Source organism: Staurois parvus, unplaced genomic scaffold (assembly GCF_062004578.1).
Source record: "Staurois parvus isolate SC_StPar_1 unplaced genomic scaffold, SC_StPar_1.0 ptg000213l, whole genome shotgun sequence".
NCBI lineage: Eukaryota > Metazoa > Chordata > Amphibia > Anura > Ranidae > Staurois > Staurois parvus.
The window spans coordinates 690884-717500 of NW_028318009.1; the positions used below are offsets into that span (position 1 = coordinate 690884).

General features: G+C 43.1%; 1 protein-coding gene across 1 annotated transcript in view; it reads right to left on the minus strand.

The window, feature by feature from the left end:
* The window catches only part of LOC149460986 (extracellular matrix protein 1-like), a 36883-nt gene that overhangs the window by 7987 nt on the left and 2279 nt on the right, over positions 1–26617 (minus strand). The window contains exons 2-5 of the mRNA XM_089678946.1: positions 10214–10297; positions 4770–5059; positions 3126–3593; positions 2097–2317 (exon numbers count right to left, since the gene is read on the minus strand). Of these exons, the coding sequence (XP_089535072.1) occupies positions 2097–2317; positions 3126–3593; positions 4770–5059; positions 10214–10297 (1063 nt within the window). The remainder of the gene's footprint in view (positions 1–2096; positions 2318–3125; positions 3594–4769; positions 5060–10213; positions 10298–26617) is intronic.

Sequence of the window (26617 nt, forward strand, 5' to 3'; positions counted from 1 at the left end):
AGTGCTCATCTGATCAAAGATATTGATCCATTCAGACCCTATACTAGCAATGGAGGTTTATTGTGCATGAGCGTCTTCCTGGCAATCAAGGGGTTAAATGTGATGACTGGTGTACTGACGGGCAATCTGACGCTATCCGGGAGGGGCGTGAAAACCACGGGAGCGCGAATCACGTATATATATGTGATTCTGTGTACCCGTGCCGCCCTATAGCAGTATTTCTGCTATAGGGCGGTCAGGAAGCGGTTACAAGTGATACTGTAGTGCTGGTAATATTATACAGGATTTATATAGCCAACAGTTTGCTCAGCACTTTATAATATAACGGGAGACAATACAGCAACAATACAAGAGGGTTAGGAGGGCTCTGCTCCTTGGAGCTTACAATCTAAGAGATGCGTTGTGTCCAATCAGATTTCTACATCTCGAGATGTCAAAGAGTATTGCCGATTGTCTATGATTTATTGCAATTTTCTTGTATGAACCTTCCATCTGACATGGATGCTTCTATTATAGATGGCATGGAGCAGGATCTGATCTTCAGCAGGATCACTGCACTTGTCCTAGACTTGGCATGACATCCTACATTTATTTTTTTAGCCTAGCTATTGTTATCACTGCTTTACATTTCCCATATATCTCTTTGGAGAATCCAGGATGCAGGGTTGAGAAATACTTTTGCATGCACCTTTTAGTGGACATGTTTATCTAACCTGTCAGCTCCCTTCTCTCCCGGATGAGCCCCCAACCAGCAGTGCCCCATTGACATTAAATCATGTCCTGGTCTGTCCGTTGTTGGCCAACTACCATCTAATGCCTATGAGCACCAAAGCACAGAGCAGTTTGGGGTGTTTTATTATTATACCAAAGCTGATCAGAATAAATGCAAAGAGAATAAAAAAAGATAACACTCTTTTTGAATGGATGGTGACCATTTGTGAAAGCATACTAGTACTTCATAGACTAAGTAAACAAAAGCATCAATAAAACTGCACAATAAATTCACAGTATACAGTTTATTATAAAGTGCAGAGTTGGGTTATTCACGGTTTAACCCTTTGAGGACCAAGGGACGTATTTGTCCCAGGTTTTTAATTGCGTGTATCATCTGATTAAGAAAAAAATTTTTTTTTTGGTTTGAGTCAAAATATTAGTTCTTATCAACAAACAATAAATGGATCTAGCTTTTTGCCAATTATTTCATGAAATACTGAAGTGTACGAACTTTAAAAACAAAAAAATTGATTCTTTTTGTTCCAAAATCTTACGGTCCTCAAAGGGTTAAATATTGATTTTGAGTAGCGCCAAAGCAAATGTAATTAAACAAATTCTGCAGTATGTTATTTACCACACAAGGTGGCAGCATAACCATAATTTTTGACAATTGAGAGTGGTTGTTGTGTCATATAGACCAATATTATCTGATATTTAGAGTTTAGTATTGTATAATATTTTAAAAATATATTTCAAATTTATTTTTCTTCCATATGGGTACAACCAGGTACAGATACCCTAACCCACCACAATGCCTCCAACCTGCCATAATTGCCCCTCAACTCCCCCTGCAGTGTCCCCAGAAACCTCATCCCCTACAGAGCCTCCAAGTCTTCTGCAAAGTCCCCTAACCCTCTTCTCTCCACAAAGACACTCAACCCCATCCAGAGCCTTTGAGTATTTCAGTATATATTTTGCATTTCCATACTTTTATTGTGTGAGGATTTTTGTGTTTTTTTTGGGGGGGGGGGCATTGAGGGTTTTGGAAGAAGCTACTGGACTCTGGCCTCAATAAGATTGAAAACCACTGCTATAGACTGCTACAGGGTGCCGTTGGGATATCTCGGTTGGCAGAGAAATTTTATTGTGATATCTACCTTCAGTCTACCCTTGGGTACAGTGCTCCACCAACACATGCCAACAAAACATGAAAAGGCAGAACTAAGTGTAACATTTTGAAACCATTTTGCTCATTGTTCAGAATTGGGAACATTTCTAGGAAAGACAGTTACCAAGGACAAGTCCTGAGAACTAGGACTGTCACTGGAAGAATAGTTAGCATTACGAGTGGTTTAGCAACTTATGTACTGAACAGTACGTACTGTTTAGTGAGGAGCTTGCACTCTGAGCAGATCTTCTCCAGGATGCTCTCTGTGATATTGCTAAGGTTCAGGGTCTCCACCTCCTTGTCATACTCTGGAAATGGGGCCTCAGTGGCAAAACAGCGAATCATACTGGCTTGGTCGTTCTTCTTACAACATTCATAATGCTTGGTCTTCACTTCCAACTCTTTGTCGCAAAACTTGGACAGAGCCTTCTGCCACTATATGACACAAAATAGACAAAAAAATGAAATAAAAATACATACGCACAAAAGGTCCTCCATAATTGCTATTATAATGGGACACTTTAATGTTCCTGACAAGTTGGTGAAAGTCATGTGGCGCTTGAAGGTTTTCAGAGGAGCCCTAGAGCGTCAGGTATCTATGTTTTTAGATATCAAATTTACATTCTACTGGATCTACCTGATGTCCTCCTGCTCAAAGTTTCCAAACCAAAGGCACATTTGGAAAAGATATCTAAAATAACTTGTTCTCTAGTTTCCCATCATACTGTGAAGATAAGGCAAAGCCTTTCTAGGTGTTGAGCTCAATGCACTCTTTCATGCCTGGTATCTTGGGAGCACAGAGTAGGTAATGGTTTTGAAAATTAATGTTAAAATAGCAAGTTTCTAAGAGATGGTTCACACTGAAAGCCAGAGAGTGGTAAAAGCAGGCAGTTATGGTGGCCCCCAACTTGCTACCAACAGCATGCAGCCATTTTGGGCTGGACAGATGCCGTGGCCACAATTAAACAGGATTTCATATTTGGCGGGTGTGTGAGATGGTGGGGGAAATCTGTCTCAAACATTTTGATAACCCCATCTATGTGTCTTTTGTGAGCCCAATTACCAAGATCAATATGTTTCAACATTCCTCAGACCTGACTTTACTTTGTATTGTTAACTTTGTTGTAAAATTTGAAGTACATTTTTACATAAAACTTGAAATGTATATTTGTTTCCTCTAAAAACTTTCTATAAAGAGACATATTAAAAAAAAAAAAGTGCTTCACGTGGTTGTGTCACTGACCCCGCTGTGTGCACAGGCCACATCTTCAGTCTTGCAGCATTTTCTGAATGAGTTCTCCACGCGGTAGATGGTTTTAGCCCGACGTACAAAGTGCCCGAACCCACTTGTGGGCAGGTCATTGTCAGAGTACAGCGGGCGGTATTTCCTCAGCTTGCAGATGTTCTGGATGTTGCTGGATTTTGGTTCTCCTGGTGGAAAGGCCAGGTCTGAAAGCCTGTATTTGCTTTCTGGATTGTTTTGGCATGTAGATGAGTGAGGAGAGCAAGGTTTCAGGCTCCGGGGCATGGGCACTGATGGGATGTCTGCACTGCCAATCTCCGGCAAGGGAGCAGAGCTGATATAGTTGGGGTTTGGGGCCTCATCACTGAAGCAGGTCTTCCTCTCTGCGCCATCCTTCTTGCAGCAGTGGTAGTGACTGGTCTTTATTGAAAACTCCACCTTGCAGAAATTTTCCAAGGCATTCTCCCACTGGAATAGAGCAGATGATTACATTACTGCAACTTAAGGAAAATATAGCTGTTTTTGGTCAATTTTAGTATGTATTCTTTTGAGAAGTCATAAACTGACCTTTTTTGTTAGATAGAAATCATTGTTTTAGATCTATGTGGACACCTGGCCATCACACCTACAACTATATAGCCAAAAATATGTTTACACCACACCAAATGATTGTTTTTGTCTTCGCCTTTCCAGTGAAGGGTACTGTCAAAGTATGCAAAGACACTTTAGGCAATTGTGTGCCTCCAACCATGTGGTAGCAGTTTGGTTAAGACCCTTTTCTGTTCCAGCTTGGATGTTTCTCCTTGTGCACAAAGCCAGCTCCATAAAGACATGATTTGAAGAGCTTGGGGTGGAAGAACTTAAGTGGCCTGCACACAGCCCTGACCTCAACCCCACTGAATACATTTGAGAAATCAGAATGCCAAATGAGAGCCTGGTGTCATAAGTACCCAACCTCACAAATGTTGTTTTGGCTGAATGGGCACAAAGTCCCAAAGACATGCCCCAAAATCTTGTGTAAAGCGGTCATAAGTCAGATGGTCCTGTTGCTCCTCCGAGAGAAGGAGAGTTGTGCCTACTTATGGGACTCATTCTACGGTCTGTGTAATTTGATGAACAACAGCTCATCTGAACTGCTGGCTGAATATGGCAAATAGGGTATAATTTATATATATATATATATATATATATATATATATATATATATATATATATCCCCGAATAGTGTGAAGTCTTGGTATCTATAACTCCAACTGCTGGGCCAGGGTGCAGAAATGTCCATTTTACCAATTTGGTTTTGCCTCTACCACCCCCCTCAGCATGTTACCCTTCTGTGTAATGTTTTTTATTCAATTTTCAAGTCATAACAAGCACAAAGTTGCCCACACAGGGGTCACATATCATAAAAAAAAAATAAATAAAATCTTCCCATAACGCAAGTTTTCCTTTCAGGTCAAGTAACCTTGATTTTTTTTTTGGGGGGGAATGATTATTTTGGTGTGCTAGAATAGCCAAATGTGATTAGACAGAAATTAATTCTTACAAAATTTTTGTTGCTGAATAATTATTTTTGCTAAAAATTCATGATTTATGGCCCTCCTGCCTTTCCCTAAATATGAGAGGATGAACATAATGGAAACATACCGCTTCCAGTGCGCAGCGCAGTTTCTCAGACTGTTTGCAACACCTTGAGTATCCCTCCTCCAAACTGTTAATGGCGTCCCCTTGTCTGCTGAGGTGTGAGAATCCTGTTTGGGGAAGGTTCTTGGCACCATATGAAACAATTGGTCGAGTTTTCCTGCAGATATTGCCGATATTGGCTCTACTGGGTTTCCCTGGAGGAAAATCTTTCAAGCTGTGATCTGAGGTTAGTCCAAGCATTCTGCCACGTGGTGACAAAACTGGTTCACCCTGGATCAGGAGAGGAAGGTCAGCTACAAGAAATCATAATGGATAAGTTTAATAATATTAGGAGCAACCATACTATATAAAATACCAGCATACTAAAACAAAAGTAACAACATGACGGTACCATACTAAATATGTACTTAGGGGCATTTCCACCCACAGGTTTACCTGCTATACTATTCGGTCATCCGTTACATAGAGGTCACCTTTCCAAATTATATGCCTAACTTCCTACAATCAGTTCATGATGTTCTAAAGTGTTCAAAGACATTAAGTACGCACCGATCATCTTACTGCAATGTAACTGTTCTATGCAAAGATTGTGGTCTCCAAACTGCATCTCGGGGGTCAGATGCACCCCTTTTTTTGCCTTTATCCAGCCCTTGGAGCACTATTCCTCCCACTGACATTAACAATGGAGCATAATTTGTGCCACTGATACCAACAATGAGGCACTATTCTTCCCACTGACACCAATGATTGGGAGCCATTCCTCCCACTGACATCAACGACTGGGCACTATTCCTCCCATTGACACCAACAATGGGGTGCTATTCCTCCCACTGACACCAATGATGGGTCACTATTGCTCCAACTGACACCAATGATGAGGTGCTATTCCTCCCATTGACATCAATAATGGGATACTCGTCCTCCCATTGACACCCATAATGGGACACTATTCCTCTCACGGATACCAATGGTGGAGCACTATTCATTGGGACACCAACCATGACACTATTCTTCCCACTGACTCCAATGATGGGACACTGTTACTCCCACCGACATCAATGATTGGGCACTTTCCCTCCCATTGACAGCAACAATGGGGAGCTATTCCTCCCACTGACACCAATGATAGGACACTGTTGCTCCCACTAACACCGATAATGGGATACTCTTCCTCCCATTGACACCAATAATGGGACACTATTCCTCTCACGGATACCAATGGTGGAGCACTATTCATTGGGACACCAACGATATGACACTATTCTTCTCACTGACTCCAATGATGAGGCATAGTTACAGACATCAGACATTTTCTACTCCCACTGGCCACAGTCCAGCTCCTCTAAAGTCTGAAGAATGGTGAACGTGCCCTTTGGTAAAAAAGTTTGAAAATCCCTGATGTAGAGAATTGCACTAGCTGAGCAAGCATGTTTATATCCTGTGCTGAAGACCCCTGTGCATTATGTTGAAACAATGAGGACCTAGCAAAATGAATATTTTTTCCCAAGTTCTCCAGGGTTCTCTGTACAGGTTGGGGCATATGCTATTGACAGGTCATTTTCTTTGGATCCATGCACCATATCTGGTGACTAGGGATGTGCTCTGGTTTGGTCCAAACACTGATTAGGACTTTAGTTTTTTGGACATTCGTCAACACGTTGGATGAACAGTCCATTCAGCAGAAGCTGAACATCATATATAGTAGGGTTTTGTTTTCTCCAGCTACTATATAAGACCGCTTCTTCTCCCACTGTCAAGGTTGTTACGGAAGCGGGAATGTCATCTCCTGCTACTTCCTTAACAAGCAGTGACATCACCCGGCCCCATTCCTTGCTGGGAATCACCGACCATGTAATCCAAGTGGCCAGGGCTAGTTAGAAAAAAGTGGGATTCCACCTTTATAAATTTATGCAAGGTCCTTCCAGTCTGTTCTAAATTTTAAGGAGAATCCCACTTTACAAAAAAAAAAAAAAAAAAAACAACAACATACCAGACCAGAAGGGTCTGGTAGAAAAAAAATGTGTGTGGTCCCACCAAAAATCCACATCTGAGCATGCAGGCTGGCATGTCCTTAACAGATTAACATCGTATCAGAATCAATCACTGTTTGGGTACTCTTGACAGCTGCGTATGCTAGCTATCAGAATACAATAACCTGCAGGGAAGATCTTTCATCAACACAGTTTAGAATGGATGGAGGAATGTATACACGTATGGGTAGATCTAAAGGTGATAATACAGAGCTTGCACAATGACACTAACCTGTGTGGACATCTTTAATTTGAAGATGGAATGTTAAGAACTCAACTTGAACAAGATAAATTCAGGGCAGTGAAAAGGTTTACCACCGTTTGCGCATTACTGATAGAAACCAGACTTTACCGTTCATTGGCAATGAAAAGAATGAAAATTGATTGCCGATTCGTTGATATGGATTACTTGGCTTTTACATAGCATTGATGTTTGCTATATGAGATAAACACGTGTGCTTTCCTAAACGGCCCTTGGGATAGCCCTCTATGTGCCCTGTATTTGTGTTGGTTACTTGGATGTGACCTCACCTGGATGGTAAACAGGAACGCCTCGTGTATGTGTGCTTGGGCATTACCTAACAATAGCAGCTGGCGTATGGTGACATGTGACTGTAATCTTGCCTGATGAGCTCAGTAAGACTAAGCACATAACCCCGGAGCCCCATACCACCCACAAACAGGCCACGGTAAAAAAGAAACAAGGGAGCTGATATTGCTGTCATCCTTATCCTGCATCCAAAAGTCAGGCTTCCTGACACTTCACTGGCTGCATGCTTGTCCTGTGTTAGTGACTGAGCAGTGAAGCAAAGATAACGGCATCTTTATTTTGAAAAATAAGTCCTCAATAGCAGCTTTTTCGTGACAGCCAAGCTTAGATTTACAAAAAATAGTTTTAAAAAGTTCTATGAACTTTTCTATTGTAACTGACATATGCGCTTAAATTGTATAAGTTAATAGAAATTATGAGCATGGACAGGCAAGTGACAGACTCTGTTTAAATCAATCACCCTCTCTGCCCATCATTTCACTCATTCCCCTCTATGAAATCAGTCATTTATTTACTTTTTACTAATTTTTTTTACTGGCTCTTTTTTTTGGGGAAACGCTCCACACACTTTTGAATTCTAGCCTGGGCGATAATTACTTATACAGTTACCTACAATCTCCTATAAAACTCAAATGATAAATCGCAAGAGGGTACTTTACAGCACATGACCTGCAGGCCATCATTGGGGCTACTGCATACCCGCCCACCATCATCTTCTCTGATGTTATCCAGGCTACCACACACCCGTCCACCATCATCTTCTGACATCATCAGGGCTACCACACACCCTTCTGACATAATCATCTCTGACAATATCCAGGCTACCACACACCCGTCCACCATCATCTTCTTTGACAACATCCAGGCTACCACACACCCGTCCACCAACATCTTCTCTGACAACATCCAGGCTACCACACACCCGTCCACCATCATCTTCTCTGACAACATCCAGGCTACCACACACCCTTCCACCATCATCTTCTCTGACATTATCAGGGCTACCACACACCCGTCCACCATCATCTTCTCTGACGTTATCAGGGCTACCATACACCCTTCTGACATCATCATCTCTGACACTATCCAGGCTACCACACACCCGTCCACCAACATCTTCTCTGACAACATCCAGGCTACCACACACCCGTCCACCATCATCTTCTCTGACAACATCCAGGCTACCACACACCCGTCCACCATCATCTTCTCTGACATTATCAAGGCTACCACACACCCTTCTGACATCATCATCTCTGACACTATCCAGGCTACCACACACCCGTCCACCATCATCTTCTCTGACATTATCAAGGCTACCACACACCCTTCTGACATCATCATCTCTGACAATATCTGGGCTACCACACACCTGTCCATCATTTTCTCTGACAACATCGGGGCTACCACACACCCTTCCACTATAATCTTCTGACATCATCAAGGCTACCACACACTTATCCACTGTCATCATCGGGGCTACCACACACCCATTCACCATCATCTTCTCTGACAACATCGGGGCTACTAAACACCCATCCACCATCATCTTCTCCGATATTGGGGCTACCAAACACCCATCCACCATCATCCTCTCTGACATCATCAGGGCTATGACACACCCGTCCACCATCATCTTCTCTGACATCAGCAGGGCTACCAAACACTCGTCCACCATCATCCTCTTTGACATCATCAGGGCTACCACACACACCAGTCCACCATCATCTTCTCTGACATCATCCGGGCTACCACACATGCATTTGACATCATCCGGGCTACCACACATGCATCTGACATCACCCGGGCTACCACACACCGGTCTGACATCATTGGGGCTACCACACACCAGTCCACCATCATCTTTCCTAACATCATCGGGGCTACCACATACCGATCCGCCATCATCTTCTCTGACATCATCAGGAGCTGGTTGTCTCTTCATGGTTCTTTTAGCCAGCCCCCTGATGACACGTCACAGCACACACGTGTCATCAGGGGGCTGACTGCAAGAGCCCAGAAGAGGAAACTGGTTTCTGATGATGGCAGAGAAGATGATGACAGATGGGTGTGTGGTAGTGGATCCCTACAGAACACTGCTGGATTCACTGAGCATGTGAGTATATGTTATGTGGATAACCCAGCAAAAAAAAGTTAAAAGGAGGAGGGCAAAATGGGGGGGCGTGAAGTTCCTCTTTAACTGAACGGCAACATGCATCTGTTCTTGAAGCAAAGGATAGCTACATTAGGGTGAGGTGGTGAGGGGTGCACTGGACACCTTAGCTGCTACTGTACTATATGCTGGGTGTACAGTGCACCCCTGTGCCTTTAAGGAGGGGTGGGCTCCCTCACGGCTAACCTGCCCTCAGTCTGTCCATTATTATTCATGTGCTTCTACTATGGAGGCTCTCAAAATTAAAGAGTTAGGACTGCAGAAAATACTGGGGTGCCGTGAAGAGGCTCTGCAGCTTACGCATGTATTTGCAAATGTGGGCACACTAAAACCCTGTTTATAACGCATACTGCTAGACAGGACAATTCAGTTGGTTGCAGGGTGGTTGGTAAGTTGAGCTGGGAATTTTTCTTTTTTTGTAGTTTGAAATGCGTCGCCCTTCCATGTGCTCTGTGCTGCAAAGTCCAGTTCTAGATTGGGGCAGTTGCTATTTGTTTGTACATTGGGGAATGAAGCAACAACGTGCATAATATTGCTTCTGTATACTCTATACCACTGGCTATTACGCAGTGAAATTACATCAAGCAGTGGACACATCAATGGGTTTACTTCTGCAACTATCCACAGCCCACAGTCTGATATTTTATATTTTTGGGTGGAATTTAACTTAAAGGGTTCCCTTGGTGGACATTACCTTCTCTTTGCAGTATTGGAAAGGGAAATTCGATCTCTGTTTGGTATTCGATCTGTCTTTGGTATATACCGTCATTGCCTTGATCTGAAAAACAGGAAAATATTTTCTATAATACCAGGTTGTTTACTGACATGAGTCTACATCTGTCCAATGGTGTTCTGCAATAAACAGTGCAAGAAGCAATCCGTAGTTCAGCAACCCCGGGCAATTAGAATTGACTTGACCAAAGTATTTTTCCAAAATGTGATTGGTTGCTGTAATGTTTTCCTATAACTTCAATCCAGCCATTCTCAACTAAGGTTCCTCCAGAGGTTGCCAGGGGTTCCTTGTGCTGTGACTGATTGACTTCCCATCTCAAGGTGCCTTCATAGCTCAGGGGCCATAGCCACTTGGCAAAGCCAATTGCAGGACATAGTAGAGATTTTTAGCTACTCCTATGGGTGGCCTTCTGACCACCATTCTAAGGGGGGGGGGGAACCTTAACTGGCCACCAATGTAAGGGGTGTTTTGTGTGCGGGAGTCACTTTTTACGGCACTCAGCTCTGAAAGAACGGCACGTGCATGCCGTTCATTCAGAGCATATATGCCGGTGTCTTTTAAAAGTAAATATCTCCTAAATGGTTCACGCTTAGGAAATATTTACAGTACCTACAGGTAAGCCTCGTTATAGGCTCACCTGTATGTACAAGTGAAAAAAAACGACTTTACTACTAATTTAACTGTCTGGTCTCTACTCCAGTAGTCAGGCTGCTAAGACACATAGGGGTGATTTACAACCATTTGCCCTTCAGAAGATTTACCCCCCTTCCTGACCAGGCCATTTTTTGCTATACGGCGGAGCATTACTTTAACTGACCATTGCGCGGTCATGCAACGCTGTACATAAATTAAATTTATATAATTTGTTCTCACATATAGAGATTTATTTTGGTGGTATTTGATCAACACTGGGTTTTTTATTTTTTGTGCTATAAACTAAAAAAAAAGATTGACAATTTGGAAAACACAATATTTTTTACTATAACCATATACAGTAAAAACAATTTTAAACATTAAATGTCTTGATCCGGAGTTGTACTCCCGGCTTTCTATATCATGGTTGCTTGTCTCTTGTGTTTGGCGAGAAAACTAATAGCTAGATATTGGCTGTCTAGTACGATACCTACTAAGAAACGTTGGATGGAATATGTTAATTCTCTTCTTTTATGGGGAACAACCAGGGGCGGACTGGCAACTCATGGGGCCCCCGGGCAATAAGGGATCATGGGACCCCTTTGTCCTTGCCCACCCTCAAAAAAGCCTATGAAAAAGGTACAAAGGGTATTTCATGGGGCCCCCTAATGACCCCGGGCCCTCGGGCAGTGCCCGAGTGCTCGAATGGTCAGTACGCCCCTGGGAACAACTTACCTACCATCACCGTAATGCTTTGCGGAAAATTGAGCTTACTTGAAATAGCTGGTTAGATACGCCTGGACTGGCCCCTCCAAGGTTGCTAATGGACTTTTGCAAATATGAGACATAATAGCTAATTGTTTGCAAAGATAAGGCCTGGGCACTCGCCTGAAGTTGTTGTCTGTTTCCTTCCTATTTTTATGTTGTTCCCCCCCTCCTTTTTTTTTTTTTTCCTTTTTCTCTTTTCTTTTTCTTATAAAAAAAAAAGAATTCTTCTTTTGACTTTTTTCTCCTATTTTTCTTCTATGTTGTAAGATGTTGATTATTACGACATTGGGTATCCATAGAAATGGGCTCTTATATGTGCACTTTGACTTTGACCTATAAATGTGATGTATACCACTACCTGTACTCATCTGCAAGATTGTTCCATGCCCTGTTATTTGCTCATGTACTTTTCAAAAAAAAAAAAATGGATTCAGCTATATAATTTTGGTAAAAAAAAAATCCCAGTAAGCGTATATTGATTGGTATGCACAAACGTTATAGCTTTTACAAACTATGTTGTATATGTACACACTGGAATTTTTTTTATATATTAGTAATGGTGGTGACACTAATATAGTGAGTGATCAGTGCTAAAAATATTCACTGTCACTGTACTAATGACACTGTCTGGGAAGGGCTTAAACATCTAGGGTGCTCAAAGGGTTAACTGTGTGCCTAACCAGTGCTTTACTGTGTGCTATTTTTACAAAACGGATGTGCTGGATTTCATTCCCTGCTTTGCAGGGAACAAAAAATCAAGCACATCGCCGGTGACAGGACACAGCTCTGCCAGCAGAGCTGAGTCCTGTCATTCTCCTTGAGTGCTGGCGCTCATCCATTGGCCGGCACCCATTGATCAGCTTCTGCTGTGACAAATCACAGCAGAAGCGGCATTCCGGGGGTGCCCGTGCTCCGTATACGTGGAAGTGCAAAACCACATATATATACACGTGATTTTGCACAGAGCGTCTGCCCCGTAGCACTAAATCTGCTATAGGACAGACGCCAAGTGGTTAAAGCCTAACTCCAAATAGTTTATTTGGGCCAAGCTGGTCCAAACAATTTCATTTACTAAAGGATGCAGCTGCTGGCAACACTGCACACAATATGATACTCAATTTTAGGTGAATTATAAAGGATGATTAAACAGATACCAAACATATCAAGCCTTTAAAATTGCATGTGTCTGGGAAATTATGAAAAACTATCGTACCAAAATTGTCGATAGGCGACACTAAGTTTAAAGTTAATAGTGAATGATGGCCCTAGAAATATTGCTCTCACTATGGTTGGCGCAGTGATAGCCAGTATGTGTGGTGCAATTGTCATTTTCATACACATGTACACCCAACACATGTTTGTGTGTATATGGGGGTAGGGGGACTTAAAAAAAAATTCCCCCCCATTTTAATTTTTTTATTATTTATTTTATTAAACTTCAGTTTAAGTGTGGATTATGGAAAGGTTATGGTTAACAGGTAAAGATAAATTGCACAAAACTGGTTGGGTTTTTCTTCACGGAACTCTGGGGTGCTGTGCTTATTTGATCTCCTGTGAACAGTGAATAAAAGTGACACTGGTTGGGTTGCAACATTTTACACAGATCCTAGAGGTAAGATGTAAATTTGGAATTTTATTGGAAGGTTTGGGATTCTCAGGATCTTGCCAGAACATAACCTTCATAATTGCCTTTTAAGACTCATCCACCTTACTAACCGTTCCATATCTGCCATCCTTGTCTGCCAATCCCTCCACTGGCTTCTCATTGCCCAATGGATAAAATTCAAAACATTAACAATAACATATAAAGCCATTTATAACTCAAATTACATCACTAATCTTCTCTCCAAATATCACCCAAACCATCCTCTCCGCTCCTTGCACGACTTCCTACTCTCTAGCTCCCTTGTCTCCTCCTCCCATGCTCGTCTCCAGGACTTCTCCAGAGCCTCCCCCATCCTCTGGAACTCTCCACCCCAATTTATCAGACTATCACCTACTTTGCTCACTTTTAGGCGATCTCTGAAAACCTCTCTTCAGGGAAGCCTATCCTGCCCTCAGCTAATAATGGAATCTTCTATTCCTCCTACCAGTCCATCCCCCACAGTTACTACCTTTTGTACCACTAGCCCCTCCCTCCTAGATTGTAAGCTCCAAGGATCAGGCCCTCCTATCCCTCTTGTATTGAACTGTATTGTTGCTGTATGTCTCCCGTTATATTGTAAAGTGCTGAGCAAACTGTTGGCGCGATATAAATCCTGTATGATAATTTAGGGCCCATTTTTACCAGATGCAGTGGAGTGCATTTTTGACTGCACTCCAACTGCATAGACAGTCCAAAATCCAGGTTAATAATAAAAGTACAGAAAGCACCACCATCTAAGTGTAGTTGTTTATTGAAAGCATAGAAAAGGGTCAAAATGCACTCACATGATAACAGATAAATAAGGCACATCAAAGTCACTGCGGAATTCAGCAGGAGAGCAGCTAGAAGTGGCTGTAGTGGTATGCAGAGCTTAGCATGGAAGAACATTTTAACCCTTTTTTTAATGCTTTTAGTAGACAACTACACTTAGATGGTGGCGCTTTCTGTACTTTTATTTTTTACAGTTTGGTAAAGGAAATCCAATACTTTGCCAGAGAAGCTGCAGCCATTGGACTAGTGGATTTCCACAATACACTAACATGGACATTTTTAACCCTTTGGTATCCTGGGCTAATTCTCTTACTGCACCATTTAGACTGTTTATTCTTTTTGTTCTAAATCCAGGTTATCCTATGGGCATAGATCACACTATGTCAGTATGCTGCCTTTTTCTGCACGAAAATGCACTACAATGCAGTGCACATAACAGCACGAAGAAGATAAAAGATGGAAGTGATCTCAAAGGATATGCAAGCTTTGGAGAAATTCTCCACAAATGCATGCAAATGTGCGTGAAAATGTGCGTAAACGCAGTTTCTGGTGTGGAAGACCCCTTGGTGCAAGACCCTCTTTAACTAAAATATTTACCCTAGGGAGGCGGACCCTTTATTAGCGTCTAAATTAAGTGTACTTATTGACAGGGATGATTCCACATTATCCAGAACACCAAGCCTGTCTGTGCTTGTTTAAATCTTGAATTGTTCTGAGTCGGAATGAATTCTTCACGTCGAGGATAACTGGGATCACTGAACCAGGATCCTGGCAACATGTATTGTGTTCATGACACCAGTGGATGAAATTTGCATGACATGTGGATAAACTGGAGAACGTTGAACATACAGAGGCTTTCAGAAGATTTCATCATGCCAGAGAGGACTGAGGACAATTCCCTGCATGCCTCCATGCCCCTCAATACACTGTTTACTTTACAACCTCAGTCTTCTGAGGACCTCAAACTAGGTCACCTTCAGAGGACGCTCTCTTGCCGTGTTATATAAGAAGACTAACCACTATTCATAGGTGAAATCTAACATTAGATGCCATTAATCAGAGCAGACGAAGGGTGTGGTGCTATGCCATTTCCAGAAAGCCTATGCAGAAACATGAACTGTCTTGTTAAATATCCTGGCTGTCAGAGCACATCAGGGAGGGTTACAGAACATTAAATATTGTGAGGCACTGGCTGACAGGAATGCTCACGGTGTCTATAGGGGGTATTTATTTAAAAATTTAGCAGAGCTATTCATCCTGTGAAATTGAATGGGGATAAAAACAAATGTTATTAAACAGTTTTCTCTCCAGGTCGAATGTTTTTCATTTATTCAACTAAGTGAATCATGGAAAATAACAGTTTATGTTCACATGATGGAGCTGGCAATCATAGTAAATATGTGGACCTGAACCTGGGACCTTTTGCTGAGCTGGACTGATCTCATAAGACAACCTTGCCTTTTATATCTTGTTTTTCTTGAACCTTTAACCCTTTGCTCTTCCCATTAACTTCTTATTCCTTTGCATTTCCTGTTTTCCAGATTACTGTGCTCTCTGCAGTCAATATCTGTCTGTCATTCCTGCTGCCGTCCATCCGTATCTTTGCTACCACTTGCTAACGCCCTTTGACTTGTTCTGTGACTACTCTTCTGCTTGATCCCAGCCCGCAACCACTTGTTGCTGATCTTTGGCTTGTTTACTGAGTATGCCTCTGTTTGATTGCCTCTCTACTTGCTATATCTGCTACTGGACCCCGGCTTGCTCACCTTCTGGTGGGGCGATCCTGGGAACCGCGACCTGGCATTAATGCACAGCAAAACCCATCTCCACCTCAGGAGCTCTGGTGAATACTGGTTAGTACTTAGACCCTGCACCTCTGGTGAGCCCGCTTCATCCTCCAAGGTGACCTGCTTGTATACCTATCCTGTTGGTTGGTGGGAGTCTCTCTACTGCTATAACTACTGGTCTTCAAGCCTGACCCCTGACTGACATTCCCAGATGATCCAAAACAACACCAGAAAAAACTTTTGGGTTTTACAGTGCAATTAAACCCTAACAAGGACATCAGAGAGAAAATCTGTAATGTCAACTATCAGGTATACCTGCCCAGAAAGTGAAAACCCCTCCAAATATACCACGTTAACCTAACAAACCCTGGAAAGATGAGGAGGCTCTCCCAGTAGAAAGCAATCAGCAAAAGGTAGACTAGAGGTCAGGACATCCGAGATCCTGATTGCTACTTAGATTCGGGGAGATGAGACTTCTTTCGGAAAAGTGTTTGGTGTGTTAAATGTACAATTGGAAGCATTTTGTAATATCTGTTTGACAAGTGCAAAAAAGAAAAGTTGACTGTCAGAATTTCAAAGCTGTCCTGTGTTATTACAAAGAGTCCTCCTAGTTCTTTTCTTGAACTACAGAATGACTAGCCTTCATGTTGTACAGATATGCGAGTAGGAGTGAATTGACCCTGTGTTTGTAAGAAGCACTGGCTGCTATAGACTACATGGACTTTTCTCCTTTAACTGTCCATCAGTGATGGAAGCCTTTGGTTCTCAACCATGAAACCCTAGGGTTCCTCCATAGATTGCTAGTGGTTCCTTGAGCAATGAGTAATTTCTACCTCTCAGATAAGTTCCCACTGACACCATTGGTCTTTTTAGCTATCTGTAAGGGGGCAATTCTTCCCAATAACCTCAAGTGTAAGGAGCATTCTTCCAACTGACCATCACACTATTGTATCAGGAGTTGTAAATATAGTCATTTTAGCAGGGGTTCCCTGAGACCAGAAAATTATTTCAAGAGTTTCTCTGTGTTGAAAAGGTTGAGAGAGACTGTTCTGAGGGGCAGCTGGAGATCAGATCCAGAAGGTTCCTTTCAGGTCACTAGGGGCTTCCCAGATTTTAAATTAAAAATTGTGTACATGGCTAATCTCCCAATCACAGATTAGAAAGCATGAGGTGGGACAGACATTTTGCAATGGACAGTCCTCTGGAATGAGAGGCTCAGAGTCTTCTCAGATACCAACATTCCAGAGCAGGCTTCTGCTGTTTTCTGACCATTGTAAAACAGCATGTGGTGTTTGTTTTCCATCTGCACATGGCCGTAGAACCCTCCAGTTCCTCTGTTCAGCAGTTTAGTTCATATGTTTATGATGTGCCTGCTGGTACGGGAAAGTCTGTTTGTGACCGAAACATCAAAGCATTGTAGGAGTAATGTTTGTAATATATTCTAGATAAACAGCTACAGGGCCTGAGGGATTACATAGTGCACTTTGATATATTCACAAGCTATTACAAAAAAAAAAAAAAAAAAAAAAAAAAAAAAAAAAAAGGTTATTTTTAATTAGTGTGGTAAAGTTATAAAAAAAAAATTTCCACTCACATGCTGAGCTAGTGATAGGATTGATGGGGATAACATCTCTCCAAAAGGGACTCACAGCAACAAAAAACATAGTGATTTCAGTCATACATTAGTAGAATTTTGCTGGAAAACAATTATTTTTGAAACCGTTAATAGAGATGGATTGAGAATCATTGACTACAGTGGGGCAAAAAAAAAAAAAAGGGATGGAAATTTGCTTGTTTCTTATCTGAATTAAGTAAATGAAGGGGGAAATTCTGACTCATTGTAATTCACGTGTTAGAAAAAAAATTGCACCTGGAAGTAGAACTTTCATTGTTACAAACATTCACGTAGTAAATCTGTGAGAAAATTTATCACAGTTCTTCCATCACTCCTTGCTCCATATCCTCCACTTTTCGTTCATGGTTTGCTTGTGGATGGTTAGAGCTCCAAGTATCGCTTTGACTATGGCAGATCCCTGGGTGTCATCCACAATGTCCATCATGGTAACACATGCAACAACTGCCACAACAAAAGATTGTTGGATTCTCTAACTTCTTCTATCCCTAAATACATTGGTACTAGTGACTGGGTAATAGGTTCTCATGCACAAATACACATTACATTACTCCCATGCGTCCCAAAATCAAACGTTACAATTTTAAATAATGGCATGGAAATCAAAGCAAATTTTTAAGGGCTTTTGAGTCACTGTTGGTATTATCAAATGCTATCACAAACAATTTTTCAGATTTCATCAGGGGATAGTGACGGAACGCGTGGGTCTGTTAGTGGAGAGTGGTAATGGTCGCTGCCATTTTGGTACACCCTGGAAGTATAAACCCTTATCAATGCATGTGTTTGAGGCCTGATTTCAACTGATGTGATGTAAGTGTTCATTTGGCATTTCTCCATTCAAATTTTTGCTTTTTTGCTTTAAAATTACTACACTATGGGAGTGCTCTCTCTTTTTCCTCTGGGGTGCATCTGAGCTGGCTGATGTTCCTGTGAAAAGGATTACCAGTTTCAACTCTGAAATCATTACGGTTATACGGTGAGGAAGGCCATATTCCTGTGATCGGTGTGATTCTATCATCTTGGATATCTATTAAGGGCCCTGGGAGTGTGAGGCCTGAAAGCTGTGTGGCCCCTTGGGGTCTTGTTGTGGAGGTGAGGAGGCATTTTAGCCGGTGATGGAACTATCACTCATTTCTATCATGGGCAGCACAGTGGCTAAATGGTTAGCACTTCCGCTTGGCAGTACTAGGGTCGTTGGTTCAAATCCCAGCCACAGCACCACCTGCCTGGAGTTTGCAAGTTCTCCCTGTGCCTGCGTGGGTTTCCTCCGGGTACTCCGGTTTCCTCCCACATGCCAAAGACATGCTGGTAGGTTAATTGGATCCTGTCTAAATTGGCCCTAGTATATGTATGTATGAATGTGAGTTAGGGACCTTAGATTGTATGCCCCTTGAGGGTTAGGGACCTTAGATTGTACACCCCTTGAGGGTTAGGGACCTTAGATTGTACGCCCCTTGAGGGTTAAGGACCTTAGATTGTACGCCCCTTGAGGGTTAGGGACCTTAGATTGTACGCCCCTTGAGGGTTAGGGACCTTAGATTGTACGCCCCTTGAGGGTTACGGACCTTAGATTGTACGCCCCTTGAGGGTTACGGACCTTAGATTGTACGCCCCTTGAGGGTTAAGGACCTTAGATTGTACGCCCCTTGAGGGTTAGGGACCTTAGATTGTACGCCCCTTGAGGGTTAGGGACCTTAGATTGTACACCCCTTGAGGGTTAGGGACTGATGTGAATGTACAATATATATGTGTAAAGCGCTGCGTAAATTGACGGTGCTATATAAGTTCCTGAAATAAATAAATTTCACCCAGTTGCTTTGTTTGTTCGGAGTTAGCGGTCTATTTACATGGACTTTATGCCGATTTGATGATCACTTATGTTTATTTTGATGGTCACTCATTATTTGTTATATGTCGCGTTGCTTTAATTACTTTTTGTGCTTATTGACGCACGTTTATGTCCACTGTGCGTTTTTTACTGGCATCAATCCTGATTATAAGGTGCATCTTTAGTTTCATACACCTTGTATGATTAGTTTTGCACATACTGTATATTTTTTTGCTTTTTGATTTTGTCAGTTTTCTTCGCACAGCGCTTTTTGTGCCATTTTTATTTAGGACGTGTTAGTCCTAATATGTTGAATACATCATTTATGTTCACTTGTTGATTAATGTGGACGTTGTTTTCATCACAATCCATAGTGCACTTAGTTTGGTCTGGTTTCAGGCCTTTACATTTTTATGTATTATTTATGATGCATTTATAGTTTCATGCACCTTGTATGATTAGTTTTGCACATATTTTTTGCCATTTGATTTTGGCACACTTTTTGCACTGTGTTTTTGTGTGCTTTTATTTAGGACGTTAGTCCTATTATGTTGAATACATTATTTATGTTCACTTGTTGACTATTGTTCACGTTGTATTTCATCACAATCTATATTGCACTTAGTTTGGTCTGGGTTCAGGCCTTTACATTTTTATGTATTATTTTTGTTCACTTGTTGATCATTACTCACGTTGTCTTTGTTACAGTTCATATTGCACCTAATTAGGTCTGGATTCAGGTCTTTATACTTATCTCCTCTGTTTTGAGGTTATTTTTTCTGTCTCCCCACTCTTCAGATTATTGTGTCCTTAGTACTATTGATATTAGCACAACACCATTTTATTTGTTTTGTTTCCTTGTGCTAGTGGTGTCTAGGTCTAGGTGTTTGCAGCTTTTTTTCAATAGTCCTATCTATACCTATAGCAGCGCAGAAGGTTTTTTCTATTATTTTTGTTTAGTCCACACCTAGGTTATGCACACTTTCCCGATGTTCCTTCTCAAATCACACCCACATTCTGGGCAGTCACTCCTCACCCCTCGGGGGACACAATACCATTATCAAGATTCTTTTGAAAGTTACTGTGCAGTCTCAGTAAGTCAAACAAGGGTAATGCTGTGATTCTGGGACAGACCACATAGATGTGGGGATGTCTTGGTAACGCCAGGAAAGTGTGCATCCATTCTGTGATATGCTGCCGGATATCCCCAAACACATACTGTCTGCAGGAAGTCAACAGCTGCTACCACCACCTGTTTTCCAATTTTCTAATTGCAGTCCAGAAGGTAACCCAGAATATCCACATTATGTGGCATCATCAAACATGCATCCCACCCATGGTCTACTATTGATGCTCTGTAACTTTTTGGATTAAGAATTTTATTGCAGTCTGAAGCTTCATGTCCTAGTGACCGGTCTCCTCGTCTCTGGTCTTGGCGACCCCGGTCTCCTCGTCTCTGGTCTTGGCGACCCCTGTCTCCTCGTCTCTGGTCTTGGCGACCCCTGTCTCCTCGTCTCTGGTCTTGGCGACCCCTGTCTCCTCGTCTCTGGTCTTGGCGACCCCTGTCTCCTCGTCTCTGGTCTTGGCGACCCCTGTCTCCTCGTCTCTGGTCTTGGCGACCCCTGTCTCCTCGTCTCTGGTCTTGGCGACCCCTGTCTCCTCGTCTCTGGTCTTGGCGACCCCTGTCTCCTCGTCTCTGGTCTTGGCGACCCCTGTCTCCTCGTCTCTGGTCTTGGCGACCCCTGTCTCCTCGTCTCTGGTCTTGGCGACCCCTGTCTCCTCGTCTCTGGTCTTGGCGACCCCTGTCTCCTCGTCTCTGGTCTTGGCGACCCCTGTCTCCTCGTCTCTGGTCTTGGCGACCCCTGTCTCCTCGTCTCTGGTCTTGGCGACCCCTGTCTCCTCGTCTCTGGTCTTGGCGACCCCTGTCTCCTCGTCTCTGGTCTTGGCGACCCCTGTCTCCTCGTCTCTGGTCTTGGCGACCCCTGTCTCCTCGTCTCTGGTCTTGGCGACCCCTGTCTCCTCGTCTCTGGTCTTGGCGACCCCTGTCTCCTCGTCTCTGGTCTTGGCGACCCCTGTCTCCTCGTCTCTGGTCTTGGCGACCCCTGTCTCCTCGTCTCTGGTCTTGGCGACCCCTGTCTCCTCGTCTCTGGTCTTGGCGACCCCTGTCTCCTCGTCTCTGGTCTTGGCGACCCCTGTCTCCTCGTCTCTGGTCTTGGCGACCCCTGTCTCCTCGTCTCTGGTCTTGGCGACCCCTGTCTCCTCGTCTCTGGTCTTGGCGACCCCTGTCTCCTCGTCTCTGGTCTTGGCGACCCCTGTCTCCTCGTCTCTGGTCTTGGCGACCCCTGTCTCCTCGTCTCTGGTCTTGGCGACCCCTGTCTCCTCGTCTCTGGTCTTGGCGACCCCTGTCTCCTCGTCTCTGGTCTTGGCGACCCCTGTCTCCTCGTCTCTGGTCTTGGCGACCCCTGTCTCCTCGTCTCTGGTCTTGGCGACCCCTGTCTCCTCGTCTCTGGTCTTGGCGACCCCTGTCTCCTCGTCTCTGGTCTTGGCGACCCCTGTCTCCTCGTCTCTGGTCTTGGCGACCCCTGTCTCCTCGTCTCTGGTCTTGGCGACCCCTGTCTCCTCGTCTCTGGTCTTGGCGACCCCTGTCTCCTCGTCTCTGGTCTTGGCGACCCCTGTCTCCTCGTCTCTGGTCTTGGCGACCCCTGTCTCCTCGTCTCTGGTCTTGGCGACCCCTGTCTCCTCGTCTCTGGTCTTGGCGACCCCTGTCTCCTCGTCTCTGGTCTTGGCGACCCCTGTCTCCTCATTTCAGGTCTTGGCGACCTGTCTCCTCATTTCTTGTCTTGGTGACTCAGTCTCCTAATTTCTTGTCTTGGTGACCCCTGTCTTATGTCACAGCAATAAAGAGTAAGAGGAAATATCTCCAGTAGGTTGACAAATGGCACAAAATAACTTAACTGCAATAAGTCTTCCCCACTCTATTAACAAATAAAAAAAAATTTTTCCTGGAGTTGAGCATTACTATTTTAGAAATGAATATTAATTTTCCAAAAAATGTTGGCTGATACTTCCAAGACAAGAACAGTCATGCCTATTTCACAAGTAAGAAACCAAGGTACTGTTTTCCTCACAATTTTAGTGGCCAACCCATGTTCTTACACTGTTTACGAAATCTAATTCATCTAACGAGGAATCACAGGCAATTGTACACAGTAACAATTCAAAATAACATTGGCAACCTAAGTAGAATCTTACTCAGAACGAAAAAGGTGCTGCCAGTGACCGGATTGGCATGGATGACATGGGCATTGTTCTGCTTGTCCTACGGCTCTGGGTCCTGGCTTTGAATCTGACCAGGGACCCAATCTGCATGGAGTTTGTACACCTTCCCTATGTCTTTGTGTTTACCTTGGGTGCTCTAGTTTCTTATTATCCAGAACTACAGTGATTGGTTGTTTGGGTTCCTCCTGCACTGGCTCTAGTGAGTGCTAAGTACTTGGCAACCAAGTGAGGTAGCCAAGACATACACAGATGCAGTGAAACTGTGACATAAATTATCTCCATATAAAAACGTCATCTCCATTCTCATTCTAATATATGGTTATCATATTACGCTCAGTACTGGGTGTGTGATGATAATGATTAATTAAATTTTCAACAATATCAGACAGGGATCACCAAAAATAACCACCACAGATACAAAATTTAATTGCTGTGTGTTTTATATAACCACAGCTTGTCCTGAAGTCTATTAAGTTTCTGTCTAGCACAATATAAATTAGGTTGGTTGTGATGGAGACACAAACATACTATTTAAAAGAACATAAAATGCCAGGTCTGATTGGAAGGTCTGTGGTCTAATTCCAAAAGTCTTAAAGCAATTCCGTACAATGCGGAAGAAGCTAATTAACAAAATTAGAAAGCTCTTTGGTATATGATATCCTCTATGGAGCAGATATAAGATGTGACTAGATCCATCTCTAGGCTATTGGTGTTCCAAGACCTTCCTTGCTGTTCCAATTAGATGGCCAGGAATTGGGTTATGGGTCTACCATATGGGTATGGGCACTCCATTAAAGAATTAAGTAATAATAAATTCCTTTTGGTAAGCGTTTTTGTCTAGCACATACAACTTTTGTAATTCACTTATATCACTAGATCAATTTCTACGCTATGGGGTGTACTTATATTGTTAAATCAACCTGTGGCTATGGCAGTGGCCGCAGTTTGGAGGCCTCTATCTGGCCCTCTGGACACTATTCATTCCACTGACACAAACCATGGAGCACTATTCCTTCCACTGACATATTGATGGAGCACTATTCCTTGCACTGACACCAACAATGGGGCACTAGTCCTCCCCTTGACAACAAAGATGGGGCGCTGTTCCTCCCATTAATACCAGAGGTGGGATTGTTTTCTCCCTCCGATACCAGGAAATGTTCTAATTCCACTGGTCTACAGTCTTGTCCCCTAAAGTCTGAAGGGCAGTAAACTGGCCATTTGTTTAGAGGTTCCTAGACCTTCCTTGATGTCCCAATTAGATGGGCTTGATTTGGAATTCACTTATATTACTAGATCAATTTCTAGGCTATGGAGTGTACTTACATTGTTGAATCAATCTCTAGGAAATGGGGTTCCTAGACCATCCTTGATGTAGTAGATGGCCATGGTCTTGGACTGGGTTATGTGTTTACCACATTATTATTATTATTATTATTATACAGTATTTATAAAGCGCCAATGGTTCGCTCAGCGCTGTACATTACAAAGGGGGACAGAACATGTGACAGAACAATAACAATACAATGCAAAACATGAGGGGATCGAGGGCCCTGCTCTTTCGAGCTTACAATCTGGGTACGGGTACTCCTTTGAAGGATAATGCAAATATAAATTGGGCAGCACAGTGGCTAAATGGTTATCACTTCTGCCTGGGAGTACTAGGGTCGTTGGTTTGAATCCCAACCATGGTACCACTTGCCTGGAGTTTGCATGTTCTCCCTGTGCCAGTGTGGGTTTCCTCCGGGTACTCTGGTTTCCTTCCACATTCCAAAGACTTGCTGGTGGGTTAATTGGATCCTGTCTAAATTGGCCCTAGTATGTGTATGTATGAATGTGAGTTCGGGACCTTAGATTGTGCACCCCTTGAGTGTTAGGGACTGATGTGAATGTACAATATATATGTAAAGTGCTGTGTAAATTGACAGAGCTATACAAGTACCTGTAATGAATAAATAAATTCCTTTTGGTAGATATTTTTGTCTAGCACATACATGTAATTCATACAACTCTGTCAGACAGCATAGCCAGGGTGACACCACTTTCTGTACTGGAGTAAGGGAACAGAGTATCACATCCTGCTGATTAGACACAGAAGCAGCAACACACACAGGTTCTGTCCTTCTGGCTCTCTCCTCCAGTCTGTGAGCACCTTTCAGCACATATGAAAACAGTACACATGATTGGCTCCTAGTGCTGCCCCTCCCGCTCCACATATGTCAAGGCAGCACACATGATTGGCTCTTAGTGTCACCCTTCCCTCAACTTTCTGATCATGCTTGTTCTGCGTGTGTGGCTCACAATGTATCAAAGGTCAGTATAAAAGCCAAGCAGCTCGTAATTTCAAGAGCAGGTCAACAATTGTATTGGTGGAACTTGGTAAGTTGAGTTGGCCCCTTAGATATTTGTTCTCTTTAAACTGGGAATTTTGGGTGTATCCCCACCTTTTTGTGTTCCAGCTCCTCCTGCTACAACTTTCCAAACAAAAGGCTGGTTTATTGTCCTTCAAAGTTTGGGGGGGGGGGGGGCAGAGTAGCCAGTGGGTGTATAAAAAATTACATAGTGCCTGTAATCAGTAGAAGGAGAAATAGTGTCCCATCATTGGTATTAGTGGGAGCAATAGCTCCTCATCATTGATATTATTGGGAAGAATAGTGTTCCAACATTGGCATTAGTGGGACGAATATTGCCCCGTCATTGGTATCAGTGGGTGGAATAGTGCCCCATCATTGGTATCAGTGGGAGGAATATTGCCCCGTCATTGGTGTCAGTGGGAGGAATAGTGCCCCATCATTGGTATCAGTGGGAGGAATATTGCCCCGTCATTGGTGTCAGTGGGAGGAATAGTGCCCCGTCATTGGTGTCAGTGGGAGGAATAGTGCCCCATCATTGGTATCAGTGGGAGGAATAGTGCCCCATCATTGGTATCAGTGGGAGGAATAGTGCCCCATCATTGGTATCAGTGGGAGGAATAGTGCCCCATCATTGGTATCAGTGGGAGGAATAGTGCCCCATCATTGGTATCAGTGGGAGGAATAGTGCCCCATCATTGGTATCAGTGGGAGGAATAGTGCCCCATCATTGGTATCAGTGGGAGGAATAGTGCCCCATCATTGGTATCAGTGGGAGGAATAGTGCCCCATCATTGGTATCAGTGGGAGGAATAGTGCCCCATCATTGGTATTAGTGGGAGGAATAGTGCCCCATCATTGGTATTAGTGGGAGGAATAGTGCCCCATCATAGGTATTAGTTGGACAAATAGTACGTAATTGTTTATATCAGTAGTAGAAATTATGGCCCATTGCTGGAGTCAGTGGGAGGAATAGTGCCCTATCATTGGTGTCAATGGAAGGAAAAATGCCCCATTGTTTGTGTCAATGAGAGATATGGTTCCCCACTGTTGATTTCAGTAAAAGGAATGGTGCCTCCTTGTTGGTGTCAGTGGGAGGAATAGGACTCCAAGGGCTGGATAAAGGCAAGCAATGGACTGTTGTTTGAAGACCATTGCTCTAGGATCCAGCAGGGATGGTAGGAACCCCTCATAATGGCAACAGAAGGTGTGTAGACTTGGGAACTCCCAAGCATGTAACATTGAACTATCAGTTTTGAGTTGACTGACCCTTAAGTGCTTATGTGATATCCATACATTTGTATCCAACTCTTGGTGATTCTATGGGCCAGCTCACTTGGCACTATGTCTTTTAGACTTGACAGCCTTTTCCTTAGAACGTTCTTGACACATTTTTAGAAGATAGGCCACATGTCTTTCCATAACCTTCAAATACATGGGCCAGGGACCGGCATACAGAATGTGATAAAACATGTACTTAGTATGTACACACATACTAGGGCTAATTCAGACAGGAGCCAATTAACCTACCAGCAGGTCTTTGGAATGTGGGAGGAAACCGGAGTACACACGAGCACAGGGAGAACATGAAAACAGAGTTGCAAAACTTAAATAGCAAAAATTTCTATATTCCAGTTTCAAACCTATAATCAGAAAACTAGGATCTTCCA